Source organism: Entelurus aequoreus, linkage group LG08 (genome assembly GCF_033978785.1).
Source record: "Entelurus aequoreus isolate RoL-2023_Sb linkage group LG08, RoL_Eaeq_v1.1, whole genome shotgun sequence".
NCBI lineage: Eukaryota > Metazoa > Chordata > Actinopteri > Syngnathiformes > Syngnathidae > Entelurus > Entelurus aequoreus.
In genome coordinates, this window is record NC_084738.1 from 75,617,533 (window position 1) to 75,632,363 (window position 14,831).

At 38.9% G+C, this 14,831-nt stretch overlaps 1 protein-coding gene across 4 annotated transcripts in view; it reads right to left on the reverse strand.

Annotated features, from left to right (window-relative positions):
• LOC133656305 (protein tweety homolog 2-like) overlaps nt 1-14,831 on the reverse strand; it is a 115,489-nt gene that overhangs the window by 14,191 nt on the left and 86,467 nt on the right. For all 4 annotated transcript variants that reach the window (XM_062057327.1, XM_062057325.1, XM_062057326.1 and 1 more), the window contains exons 5-6: nt 12,866-12,961; nt 3,979-4,051 (exon numbers count right to left, since the gene is read on the reverse strand). In XM_062057327.1, coding sequence (XP_061913311.1) covers nt 3,979-4,051; nt 12,866-12,961 — 169 coding nt within the window. The remainder of the gene's footprint in view (nt 1-3,978; nt 4,052-12,865; nt 12,962-14,831) is intronic.

Consider the following 14,831-nt stretch of genomic DNA (forward strand, 5'->3'; position numbering starts at 1 on the left):
CTTAGGATAAAACAAATTTTAAAAAATAAAATATATATATAAAAAAAAGAAAAAAGAAAAAAAAGGCTTCGCTACACATCTTGAAACAAAGCTCTTCAAATTAGACGTCAGTCATCTATAGTTAGCTCAGCTCACCCAGTGTATATACCACTTAGTTCTCTTAGGATAAAACAAATGTAAAAAAATAAAATATACATATAAAAAAAAAGAAAAAAGAAAAAAAAGGCTTCGCTGCACATCTTGAAACAAAGCTCTTCAAATTAGACGTCAGTCATCTATAGCTAGCTTAGCTCAGCCAGTGTATATACCACTTACTTGTTTTAGGATAAAACAAAAACAATTTAAAAAAATATATATATAACAAAATAAAATTTAAAAAAAGGCTTCACTACACATCTTGAAACAAAGCTCTTCAAATTAGACGTCAGTCATCTATAGTTAGCTCAGCTCACCCAGTGTATATACCACTTAGTTCTCTTAGGATAAAACAAATTTAAAAAAATAAAATATATATATATATAAAAAAAAAAAAAGGCTTCGCTACACATCTTGAAACAAAGCTCTTCAAATTAGACGTCAGTCATCTATAGCTAGCTCAGCTCACCCAGTGTATATACCACTTACCTCTATTAGAATAAAAGAAAAAAAGAAAAAAAACTGGCTTCGCTACACATCTTAAAACAAAGCTCTTCCAATTAGCCGTCAGTCAGCTACGGCTATACCAACGGGCTTTGCTACACATGTTAAAATAAAGCGCTTCAAAATATCTGTCAGTCATCTATAGCTAGCTTAGCTCACCCGGTGTATATACCACTTACTTCGCTGAGGATAAAGGAAAAATAAAAAAAATAAAAACAGGCTTCGCTACACATCTTAAAACACAGCTCTTCCAATTAGCCGTCAGTCAGCTGTAGCCACAGTGTATAAAACACTTACTTCTGCAGAAAAGAAAAACAAAAACAAAAAAAAACAGGTTTCGCTACACATCTTAAAATAAAGCTCTTCCTAATATCCGTTAGTCAGCTATGGCTAGCTTAGCTCACCCATTGTGTACACCACTTACTTCTATGAAAACAATTTAAAAACGAGTACAAAAAACAGGCTTTGCTACACATCGTAAAATAAAGTGCTTACAAATATCTGCAGCTCACCCAGTGTATATACTACTTACTTTGCTGAGGATAAAGAAGAAAAAAAAAACCAAAATAGGCTTCGCTACACATCTTAAAACAAAGCTCTTCCAAACATCCGTCAGTCATCTATAGCTAGCTCAGTTCACCCGGTGTATATACCATTTACCTGTATGAGAATAAAAGAAGAAAAAATATATAACAGGCTTCGCTACACATCTTAAAATAAAGCTCTTCCTAATATCCGTCAGTCATCTATAGCTCGCTCAGCCTGCCAGGATATATACCACTTACCTCTGAGAATAAAATAAAAAAAATACAAAAATACAAAAAACAGGCTTTGCTACACATCTTAAAATAAAGCACTTCCAAATATCAGTCAGTCATCTCTAGCTAGCTTAGCTCACCCAGTGTATATACAACTTATTCGCCGAGGATAAAGAAAAAAAAAGAACAGAAGGCTTCGCTACACATCCTAAAACAAAGCTCTTTCAATTAGCTGTCAGTTAGCTAGAGCTAGCTCAACCACCCCAGTGTATATACCACTTACTTCATTGAGCATAAAATAAAATAAAAACAGGCTTCGCTACACATCTCAAATCATTCGTCAGTTAGCTATATTTAGCTCAGCCCCCCCAGTGTGTATAACACGCACTTCTCTGAAGATACATTAAACAAAATATAACAAAAACAAGCTTCACTACACATCTTAAAATAAAGCTATTCCAATTGTCTGTCAGTCAGCTATGGCGAGCTCAGCCACCCCACTTACGTCTCTGAAGATACAAGAAAAATAGAATAAACAAAAAAGGGCTTCGCTACACATCTTAAAATAAAGTGCTTCCAATTCTCTGTCACTCAGCTATAGGTAGCTCAACCCGTCCAGTGTATATCTTCTCTAAAGATACAAAAAGGAAGAAAAAATAAATAAATAAACAGGCTTCGCTACACATCTTAAAATAAAGCTCTTGCAGTTACCTGTCCCTCAGCTCGCCCAGTGTATATACCACTTACTTCTCTAAAGATAAAAAAAAGGAAGAAAGAAGAAAAAAAACAACAACAAAACAAAAAAAAGGCTTCGCTACCCATCTTAAAATAAAGCTCTTCTAATGACCTGTCTCTCAGCTCACCCAGTGTATATACCACTTAATTTTCTAAAGAAAAGAAAAAAGAAGAAAGAAAAAAAGATAAAAACATTTAATACAAATTTTTTTTTAAACAGGCTTCGCTACACATCTTAAAATAAAGCTCTTCCAATGACCTGTCCCTCAGGTCTAGCTAGCTCAGCTCGCCCAGTGTATATACCTCTTACTTCTCTGAAGATTAAAAAAAGGAAGAAAAAAAGAACACACACACAAAACCCCCCCCCCCCCCCAAAAAACAGGCTTCGCTACACATCTTAATATAAAGCACATCCAACAATGAGCTACTGTAAGTTGGATCATTTTGCTTTTGATTAGCGACCAGGCTAACCCGGCATGATGTTCCTGCTAAACTCATAGACATCTTCTAAGGGTACGCAGCATGGAGCGCTACTGCCTACTGGCGCTGACGAGACGCGGGGCCGCCATCTTGGAGTGGTGATCCGCTCCACTCAGTGCAATTCATTTGGCAGGAGCAATGAACTGTCAGCGCATTTAATTCATCTGAATACCACTGATTTTCACGCGCTTTTTTTTTGTCATACGTGTAGCTACGATAAAGGACACATGTTTTATTATTCATAGTTTGCTTAACCGTAATAGAATATTCTTTTATGCTATAAGTGACCAGACGTCCGAGATCACACAATCTGGACTGTGGTCCTAACTTTTACCCCTGTTGGCTTTTACAATCTTCATCATTTATTTCAACTCTATGTTATTCAAGTATGACATTTTTAAATGTAATTAATTTAATTGACAAGCAATTCTATTATGGTCATACTCTTGTTTGCTAGCGGCTAGGATTTCAGTACTATTGAAGATCTTTGCTCCCTCTCAACTCTGTGGTACTATTCTTTTCACAAAATACAACCAATAGTACTGTGGAGGGAGGTGTGGCCAGCGCTGCCTGCAGGAGCAAAGGCCACCGCCTCCGTCCATGGTGCTGAGGACAGAGCACCATCAGACGGGGGGGGGGTGTGTGGCAGTGCTGACGACGAGACACAGCTGGCAGGTGATTAGATTTCACAGGTGGTACGTGTTGATCTAATCATCTGTCGTCTTTAACAGTAAGCGGCCGGGAGCAGGAGGTGAGAGAGGATACGGACGTGGCTGAAAAGTCGCGTCCTGCTGGAGAGAGAACTTTGTTCAAACATATGATTATTAAAACCTTGTTAAAAGCTGCACGCTGGGCTCCTGTGCAGGTGGGACTGCGAGGAAGCAACGCCCACAAGTACGTTAATGTTAAATCTTACTTGTGAGAAGTAATCCCCCGATTCCTATTTTCAACAGTCCACTCATTTGAGCAGGAAAACGCTGAACACCATCTTTGTTTTCTACCTGTCAACTGTCAGTTTAGGCTGCTCGCCGGCTCCTCGTCACCACTTCAAGATGGCGGCCCAATTTCTCGCGCCACAGCAGCCAATGCTGCGTCTACTTATAAGATGTCTATGTGCTAAACTGTGTGTGCATTATCCATAGGGAAATGACATTGAAATGAATGCTAACGTGCCAGTGTTATATTCATATTCATGTTATAACGAGTCCATTTTCCCCGCTCGTTGTCGTCGCTTCCGGCTCGTTCCGTGCCGGAAACTCTTGCCCACACGTGGAAACGAGTCCTTGTGTTGTGCACGTGCATAGCTCAGGGGAATGATGGCAAGCACAGGGGAGGAGGGCATGCTGGGTAATGGGAGGAAACTCACCACGGCGGCGGCCAGTTCGGCTCCGAGCGACGCCCAGCTGAGGATGAGGGTCAGCACCCCGCACAGCATCATCCTGAGGGGGTCAAAGGTTAGAGTTCAAACAGCTAATTGTGTGGACGCTCCAAAGCTATTCGATTCAAAAATTCCCAGATTTCCCAGAATTCCAGGTTTTCCGGGACATTTTTCCCATTCAAAATGAATTGGCCATTTTTTCAAACTTCCACCATTTCCACATTTTTTCCACCGATTCAAGCTATTCCACCTTCAACATATTCCACTCATCCTGGACATTCAAACTATATTTTCCAAGTTCCAAAAAATTCCAGGATTTCCCAAAATTCACGTTTTTTTAAACCCTTTCTTGACCATTTTTTCTGTCTTCCACATTTTTCAACCCACTTCAACCGTGAAAACATTTCTCTTAATCAGCATAAAAAACGAAGTTGTTTTTTTTAACTGGAAAAATTCCCGCTTTTCCAGGAATTCCCAAATTTTCATGAAATTCCCATTGAAATGAATGGGACATTTTTCAAAGTTCCACAACTCCCACATTTTCCCACCGATTCCAGCTATTCCACCTTCAACATATTCCACTCATCCTGGACATTCAAACTATCCTTTTTCCAAGTTCCAAAAAATTCCAGGATTTCCCAAAATTCACGTTTTTTTAAACCCTTTCTTGACCATTTTTTCTGTCTTCCACATTTTTCAACCCACTTCAACCGTGAAAACATTTCTCCTAATCAGCATAAAAAACGAAGTTGTTTTTTTGAACTGGAAAAATTCCCGCTTTTCCAGGAATTCCCAAATTTCCATGAAATTCCCATTGAAATGAATGGGACATTTTTCAAAGTTCCACAACTCCCACATTTTCCCACCGATTCAAGCTATTCCACCTTCAACATATTCCACTCATCCTGGACATTCAAACTATCTTTTTTCCAAGTTCCAAAAAATTCCAGGATTTCCCACAATTCATGTTTTTTCAAACCCTTTTTTTTTTTACCATTATTTCTGTCTTCAACATTTTTCAACCCACTTCAACCATGAAAACATTCCTCTTAATCAGCACAAAAAACTAAGTTGATTTTTTTAACTGGAAAAATTCCCGGTTTTCTTGAAATTCCAGGAATTCTTTAATACTATTTCTCAAATTAAAGTGTTACTACTTCAACATTTCTCGACTGATTTGAAAAATTCTAACACCAACGATTCATTCAGAACATTTTCATTGTTTTAGCATTTTCAAAAAAATTCCCGGAATTCCCAAATTTCCATGAAATTCCCGTTGAAATGAATGGGCATTTTTCAAAGTTCCACAACTCCCACATTTTCCCCACCGATTCAAGCTATTTCACCTTCAACATATTCCACTCATCCTGGACATTCAAACTATCTTTTTTCTAAGTTCCAAAAAATTCCAGGATTTCCCACAATTCATGTTTTTTCATACCCTTTTTTTTTTTACCATTTTTTCTGTCTTCAACATTTTTCAACCTACTTCAACCGTGAAAACATTCCTCTTAATCAGCACAAAAAATAAAGTTGTTTTTTTTAACTGGAAAAATTCCCGGTTTTCTCGAAATTCCAGGAATTCCTTAATACTATTTCTCAAATTAAAGTGTTACTACTTCAACATTTCTCGACTGATTTGAAAACTTCTAACACCAACGATTCATTCAGAACATTTTCATTGTTTTAGCATTTTCTAAAAAATTCCCGGAATTCCCAAATTTCCATGAAATTCCCATTGAAATGAATGGGCCATTTTTCAAAGTTCCACAACTCCCACATGTTCCCCTCCGATTCAAGCTATTCCACCTTCAACATATTCCACACATCCTGGACATTCAAACTATCTTTTTTCCAAGTTCCAAAAAATTCCAGGATTTCCCACAATTCATGTTTTTTCATACCCTTTTTTTTGACCATTTTTTCTGTCTTCAACATTTTTCAACCCACTTCAACCGCGAAAACATTCCTCTTAATCAGCACAAAAAATAAAGTTGTTTTTTTGAACTTGAAAAATTTCCGGTTTTCTCGAAATTCCAGGAATTCCTTAATACTATTTCTCAAATTAAAGTGTTACTACTTCAACATTTCTCGACTGATTTGAAAAATTCTAACACCAACGATTCATTCAGAACATTTTCATTGTTTTAGCATTTTCAAAAAAATTCCCGGAATTCCCAAATTTCCATGAAATTCCCATTGAAATGAATGGGCCATTTTTCAAAGTTCCACAACTCCCACATTTTCCCCACCGATTCAAGCTATTCCACCTTCAACATATTCCACTCATCCTGGACATTCAAACTATCTTTTTTCCAAGTTCCAAAAAATTTCAGGATTTCCCACAATTCATGTTTTTTCATACCCTTTTTTTTGACCATTTTTTCTGTCTTCAACATTTTTCAACCCATTTCAACCGTGAAAACATTCCTCTTAATCAGCACAAAAAATAAAGTTGTTTTTTTGAACTGGAAAAATTCCCCGGTTTTCTCGAAATTCCAGGAATTCCTTAATACTATTTCTCAAATGAAAGTGTTACTACTTCAACATTTCTCGACTGATTTGAAAAATTCCAGCACCAACCATTCATTCAGAACATTCTAATTTTTTAGCATTTTCCCTAAAAATTACAGCTTTTCCCGGAATTCCCAAATTTCCATGAATTTCCCATTGAAATGAATGGGACATTTTCACAACTCCCACATTTTCCCACCAATTCAAGCTATTCCACCTTCAACATATTCCACTCATCCTGGACATTCAAATAATTTTTTTTCCAAGTTTTAAAAAATTCCAGGATTTCCCACAATTCCTGTTTTTTCAACCCTTTTTTGAACATTTTTTTCTGCGACTACACCTTCCACATTTTTCAACCCACTTCAACCGTGAAAACATTTCTCTTAATCAGCACAAAAAACAAAGTTGTTTTTTTTAACTGAAAAAATTCCCGGTTTTCTCGAAATTCCAGGAATTCCTTCATCCTATTTCTCAAATTAAGTGTTACTACTTCAACATTTCTCGACTGATTTGAAACAATTCCAACACCAACCATTCATTCAGAACATTGTAATTTTTTAGCATTTTCCCTAAAAATTACAGCTTTTCCCGGAATTCCCAAATTTCCATGAATTTCCCATTGAAATTAATGGGACATTTTTCAAAGTTCCACAACTCCCACATTTTCCCACCGATTCAAGCTATTCCACCTTCAACATATTCCACTCATCCTGGACATTCAAAAAAAATGTTTCCCAAGTTTTAAAAAATTCCAGGATTTCCCACAATTTCTGTTTTTTCAAACCCTTTTTTGCCAATTTTTTCTGCCGACTACTCCTTCCACATTTTCAACCCACTTCAACCGTGAAAACATTTCTCTTAATCAGGACAAAAAACTAAGTTGATTTTTTTAACTGGAAAAATTCCCGGTTTTCTCGAAATTCAGGAATTCCTTCATCCTATTTCTCAAATTAAAGTGTTACTACTTCAACATTTCTCGACTGATTTGAAACAATTCCAACACCAACCATTCATTCAGAACATTGTCATTTTTTAGCATTTTCCCTAAAAATTACAGCTTTTCCCGGAATTCCCAAATTTCCATGAATTTCCCATTGAAATTAATGGGACATTTTTCAAAGTTCCACAACTCCCACATTTTCCCACCGATTCAAGCTATTCCACCTTCAACATATTCCACTCATCCTGGACATTCAAAAAAAATGTTTCCCAAGTTTTAAAAAATTCCAGGATTTCCCACAATTTCTGTTTTTTCAAACCCTTTTTTGCCAATTTTTTCTGCCGACTACTCCTTCCACATTTTTCAACCACTTCAACCGTGAAAACATTTCTCTTAATCAGGACAAAAAAACAAAGTTGTATTTTTGAACCGGAAAAATTCCCGGTTTTCTCGAAATTCCAGGAATTCCTTCATACTATTTCTCAAATTAAAGTGTTACTACTTCAACATTTCTCGACTGATTTGAAAAATTCCAGCACCAACCATTCATTCAGAACATTCTCATTTTTTAGCATTTTCAAAAAAATTCCAAAATTTCCATGCCTGCAGGCCACACGTATCTCTTATGTGTGACTGCCATCTACTGCTCACACTTATCATTACACCATCTACCAAATAAAATTGCTTTAAGGTCGGCAAGCACAACCAAAATTGTTCTGTACATAAGGCGCACTGTCAAGTTTTGAGAAGATGAAAGGATTTTAAGTGCGCCTTATGGTCCGAAAAAAAAAATATTCTAAGTGCGCCTTATGGTCTGAAAAATATGGTGTTGACCTCTTGGCAGCTAATACGGATATTTTAATTTTCTGCAAAAATATCTCAAATATTTGACACTTTTTAAGACTTTTAAATAAAGTAGTGCATTTTTTGAAGAAGAGGAAGGTAACAAGAATGTAGTCCAAGGTCCAGCCCTGTAAAAAACCAAACGCCAAGGTCTCGTTTGTTTACATGTCAAACATGCTCAGCCACAAAAAAAAAAAATTGCGCCGTGTGTAATGTTCTATATTCTCAATTAAACTTCAACGTTTTGGTGTTGCGTGCCAGCGCCATTTAATGAACAGGCGTCAGCCTGCAGTCCAAACGTATCTCTTATGTGTGACTGCCATCTACTGCTCACACTTATCATTACACCATTTACCAAACAAAATTGCTTTGAGGTCGGTAAGCACAACCAAAAAATTTCCGTACATAAGGCACACTCTTGATTTTTGAGAAGATGAAAGGATTTTAAGTGTGCCTTATGGTCCAAAAAAAGATTTTAAATGCGCTTTATGGTCTGAAAAATATGGTGTTGACCTCTTGGCAGCTAATATGGATATTTAAATTTTGTGCAAAAATATCTCTGATATTTGACACTTTGTAAGACTTTTAAATAAAGTAGTGAATTTAAAAGTACATGGGTTCAGGTTTTTTTTGAAGAAGGTAACAAGAATGTAGTCCAAGGTCCAGCCCTGTAAAAAAACGAAACACCAAAGTCTTGTTTGTTTACATGTCAAACATGCTCAGCCACCAAAAAAAATTGCGCCGTGTGTAATGTTCTATATTCTCAATGGAACTTCAACGTTTTGGTGTTGCGTGCCGGCGTCATTTATTGAACAGGCGTCAGCCTGCAGTCCACACGTATCTCTTATGTGTGACTGCCATCTACTGCTCACACTTATCATTACACCATTTACCAAATAAAATTGCTTTGAGGTCGGTAAGCACAACCAAAAATGTTCCGTACATAAGGCGCACTCTTGATTTTTGAGAAAATGAAAGGATTTTAAGTGCGCCTTATGGTTCGAAAAAAAAAGATTTTAAGTGCGCCTTACGGTCAGAAAAATATGTTGTTTACCTCTTGACAGCTAATATGGATATTTAAATTTTGTGCAAAAATATCTCTAATATTTGACACTTTGTAAGACTTTTAAATAAAGCAGTGAATTTAAAAGTACATGGGTTAAATGGGGTTTTTTTTAAGAAGGGAACAAGAATCTGTAAAAAAGACACACCAAGGTCTCGTTTGTTTACATGTCAAACACGCTTTGGTGCGGGCTTCTCCACGCTCGCTCAGCCACAAAAAAAAAAAAGGGCCAGCAAATCGTGTGTGAACTGGCGATGTAGCAAAGCACGTTCAAGCAAAAAAAAAAGGATGAGGTCAAGTCGCTCTGGCTTAGGATCAACGTGGAGATTATTAGATCATCCTCTTCATGCCAAATGACACAACATTAGGTACACCTGCATAATCCCATGATACAAGAGCTGGGTCAACAAAAAAGAGGTTGTCATGACAACGCAGAGCGTGTTGCCGTAGTCATTTGCTCCCGCGTCAACTTCCACTCTACTGGAAAAGAACATCAGACATTCTTGACAAAAGAGGGGCTCGGGGCTGGATGCGGGTTGAAGCGGGGTGGCATGTTGTTGTGGCGAGCGGGCCGAGCAGTGAGCGATTGAGGGCGACAGGGGGATGGAATGGAAGTTCCGCTTTTGAGGCCAAAACTTGCATGTTCGAAATAAAGTCAAACTCAACTCAACTCAACTCAATTTAAAAAGGGTGGCCCTCCCGGTGGCCACAGCAGGTAGTACATTAAGGAGAAAAAAAAAAGAAGCTGGACAGGAAATAATACAAGAAACTAATTAATGAGGATCTTGAATGTACAAAAAAGTACAAAGTGCAGCCTTCGACTTTTCTGTATGCAGCCTTCGCTGTAAAAAAGTTTGAACACCAACTTTTTAAATTTATTCTTACAGAAGGGCTCAGCTTATGGGAAAGGACGATTTATACTAAAAGTAAATTAATAAACAATAGACACAAGGACCCGATCTACTCAAAGTTTGCGTGTATGAAAACATGTGCAAAGATGATCTTATGCAATAATGCAGGGCTAAAATTAATACATTATAACTAAATAATTAAAAAAATATATTATAATTCTTAAATAAACTGTCAATAAAAATTTAGTGCAAATGAAAAAACAGCTTTACCACTTTAGTCATATTTTTTTGCGCTAAAGAAACTTTACTTTGACTTTAGCTCCAGACTTCTTCTGTTTGTTTGATACTGTCATTACTGCCACAAGTGGTGGAAAAGTGTATTACAACTGAGTACCGTTGCGCTCTGTACCGACCACAGCTGAACAATAGATATTTCTTACAATGGGCCTATGGTGGGCGGAGTTTATTATTATGATTATACATTTTTTGGTATTTATTAATTTTGTATTTTTTATTTTTTATGGGGGGGGGGGGGAAGGTGTCTATTTCTCAGTGCCTGTATTATAATTTTCCTATCAAATAAATATGAATGGAAAAGGACGATTTATACTAAAAATAAAATAATAAACAATAGACACAGGGCCCGATCTACTAAAGGTTTGCGTGTATTAAAACATGTGCAAAGCTGATCGTATGCAATAATGCAGGGCTAAAATTAATACAAAATAAAAATAATAAAAATATATACATAATTCTTAAATATAATTTAAGTACAAACGAAAAAACAGTTTCACCACTTTATTCATAATTTTTGCGCTAAAGAAACTTTACTTTGTGACTTTAGCTCCAGACTTCTTCTGTTTGTTTGATACTATCATTACTGCCACAAGTGGTGGAAAAGTGTATTACAACTGAGTACCGTTGCGCTCCATACCGACCACAGCTGAGAAACAGATATTTCTCACAATGGTTAAGAAAATTGGTCTCAATCTCACTTTAATACAGCCCCGAAAAGGTGGAGCATTGTGGGCGAAGTTTATTATTATTATCATAATTTTTTTTGTATTTATTAATTTAAAAAAATATATTTTTGTGTATAATTTTTTTTTTTTGGGGGGGGGGGGGTCTGTTTCTCAGTACCTGTATTATGATTTTCCTATCAAATAAATATGAATGGAAAAGGACGATGTATACTAAAAGTAAAATAATAAACACTAGACAGAGGGCCTTATCTACTAAAGGTTTGCGTGTATTAAAACATGTGCAAAGCTGATCGTATGCAATAATGCAGGGCTAAAATTAATACAAAATAAAAACAATTATAAAAATATACATAATTCTTAAATAAACTGTCAATAAAATTTAAGTACAAACGAAAAAACAGTTTCACCACTTTATTCATAATTTTTGCGCTAAAGAAACTTTACTTTGTGACTTTAGCTCCAGACTTCTTCTGTTTGTTTGATACTATCATTACTGCCACAAGTGGTGGAAAAGTGTATTACAACTGAGTACCGTTGCGCTCAAAAACAGATATTTGTCACAGAAAAATTGGTGTCAATCTCACTTCAATTTAGCCCAGCAAAGGTGGTGCATTATGGGAGTGAAGTTTATTATTGATATATATATTTTTTTGTATTTATAAATTTTTTAATTTCTATTTTTTTGTATAAAATATTTTTTGGGGGAGGGAAAAAGGTGTCTGTTTCTCAGTACCTGTATTATGATTTTCCTATCAAATAAATATGAATGGAAAATGACAATTTATACTAAAAATAAAATAATAAACATCAGACACAGGGCCTGATCTACTAAAGGTTTGCGTTTATTAAAACATGTGCAAAGCTGATCGTATGCAATAATGCAGGGCTAAAATTAATACAAAATAAAACATAATTAAAAAATATATATAATTCTTAAATAAACTGTCAATAAAATTTAAGTACAAACGAAAAAACATTGTCACCACTTTATTCATAATTTTTGCGCTAAAGAAACTTTACTTTGTGACTTTAGCTCCAGACTTCTTCTGTTTGTTTGATACTGTCAGTACTGCCACAAGTGGTGGAAAAGTGTATTACAACTGAGTACCGTTGCGCTCCATACCGACCACAGCTGAGAAACAGATATTTCTCACAATGAGCCCTACGGTTAAGAAACATTGGTCTCAAACTCACTTCAATATAGCCCAGAAAAGTGTGTACTGCATGTCAACAACATGACGAAACGTCACAGGTTGGACCATGTGAGGCCATAAATGTGGAGGGAAATGAGTGTCTCCATGGTGACAGTCGGTGTACACGCAAAAACCTCCTTTAAATAAGGTGGTCTGCACCACTTTTGCACTTATTAATTGACTCAAACGCAGCAACAGCGAAGCGTTTCACGACGGCACCGATTGCTTCTCTTTACCAGCCCGTGTTGTCGTCGTTGTGGTGTTTGATTTGGGTAAAACCGAGAATCGCGTCACCATACGCTCGAGTCAATTTAAGTTTGCCAACATCTGGGGCCGCTGATGAAACGAGTCGCAAGCTGTTGTGAGGGAACGATGAAAGAATGTAGGAGTTTGTATGCTAATGTTTGGCCGTGCGAGGGTGGATTCCAGGACTGTGCACTGGACAAGGATACAAACATGGCCGATACAGAGTGTGCCCGACTCACGTGGTGAGGAGCCAGCGAGATTGCTTGGCGAGTCCCAGACAAGCCAGCAGGCAGATGACCAGGTCCAGGATGAGGAGCAGCAGGTAGGCCAGCCACCTGGAACACAGCGGCACAATAATATTACAACTGCAGCCAGTATTAAGTCCAAAAAACATGTTTTTTTCTTATTCTTATCTCAATTCTCTTTTTGTTTTTATTCACTGACACTTCTGTGTATCTTTTTTATTTTGATTTTTTTAGTCAGTTCGTTTGATTTTCTATCTGCTAGTGATGAAGAGGAAGGCAGTACCACCCACTGTGACTGAAATGTAGGACGGGGCAGGGGGGAAGTGGAGTTTTTTTGTTGTTGTTGTTGTTGTTTTTTTGTTTTTTTTTAATTAATTGTTTTAAAATTTTATTTTATTTATTTAATTTTATTGTTTTTTTTATATATTTTTTTGTGGTGGAGGGAAAAAATTGTCTGTTTCTCAGTACCTGTATTATGATTTTCCTATCAAATAAAAAAATACATTGTTAGGAACTCGCATGGCTGCCGTTCTTTGTGACCCCAAGATGCAGGAACCAGGAGAGCGAAGAGAAGGTATGATGAGTTTTATTACTCAAACAGAGAGGAGAAAGCAGTCTTGCATGAAACAATTCCAAACATACAGTGTGATCATCGAGCACTGAGGAGTGCTCGAGACAAGGCATAAATACAACATGTTGATTGGCAGCAGGTGTCGACCGGCTGCCAATCAACGGCAGGCGAGGGAAAAAAACAGCGCTCCGCGGAACAAACAGGAAACAGAACAAAATAAGAGCACTGACGGGAAGTAAATACAAAAACAAGGAAAACAAACAGAAATGAAGTGACCGATCGTCACAGGATCCCTTCCTCAAGGAACAGATTCCAGATGTTCCCTGAAACAAGAACGGAAAAAAAGTCCAAAAGTTAAGGGAGGGCGGAGGGAGGACTTGGCGGAGAGTCGCCAGGCCAAGTGTCCCTGCAACCAGCTAGGGAGAGTCAGTTGGCGGCAACACGTTGAACACCGTTGGAACTGGCGAGGTGGGCGACCACGGAACGGCCACATTAGTGACCGACAAGGAGGAGGTCGCGCAGCTGGCGGCGACGATGATGACAGCGTCGTCGGTGGATCCGCTGCCGACGATGAAGATGGCGGCACTGTGCAGAGTCCCGCCGGTGACGCGGAAGATTTCCGCGCCAGAGAAGATGAAGGTGGCGGCGCCGTGGGAAGGCCCGCCGGAGACAGGGAAAGTGGCGGCGCCGTGGGAAGAGAGGATGGCGGGGATGACAGCGGCTGCACCGCTGCCGGTAGTAGCCCCCCCTCCACTAGGTGGATGCCAGACACTGTCCACCACTGGGCGAAGGAGTTCCGGGTTGTCGGTGTCCCCCTGTTCAAAAACCCGGGACGGGCGGAAGGGGGCCAGGAGGAGGCACAACGATACGTCCCTCGCCGGACTTGCAGGGCGAGCGGGTGCTGGCAGGAAGAGCAGCCGTGGTGCAGCTGCTGGAAGCCGCCTTGGAGCAGGAACAGGTGTTGGGGGTTCAGCCGGTGTTGGGCGTCGTGGCGCTGCGACCGACGTGCGACGCGGGGCTGCGGCCGGCGTGCGACGCGGTTTTGGAACCGGTGGTCCAGGCGCCGACACAGGAAGTGGCACAGCAGGCGACGGGGAAGATGGCGGCGGTGGCCGCGCCGGTCGGAGATCCGGAATCAGCAGCCGAGCCAGGAGGAGCGAAGGCGGCGGTGGCCTAGCCGGTCGGAGAGCCGGAACCGGCGGTCGAGGAGGAGGGAGAAGGTCCGAGCCTGCTGTGGGCTGGGACCGCACAAACCTGGCTTTTAAGTCCCCGATGAATTGTGCGGTCTGGAACGTCGGCTGTGCATCGCCGACAGGGGTTCTCGCGAGGACACAACATTCTGGCTCGAAGATCCTTTTAGGAACTCGCATTGCTGCCGTTCTTGTGACC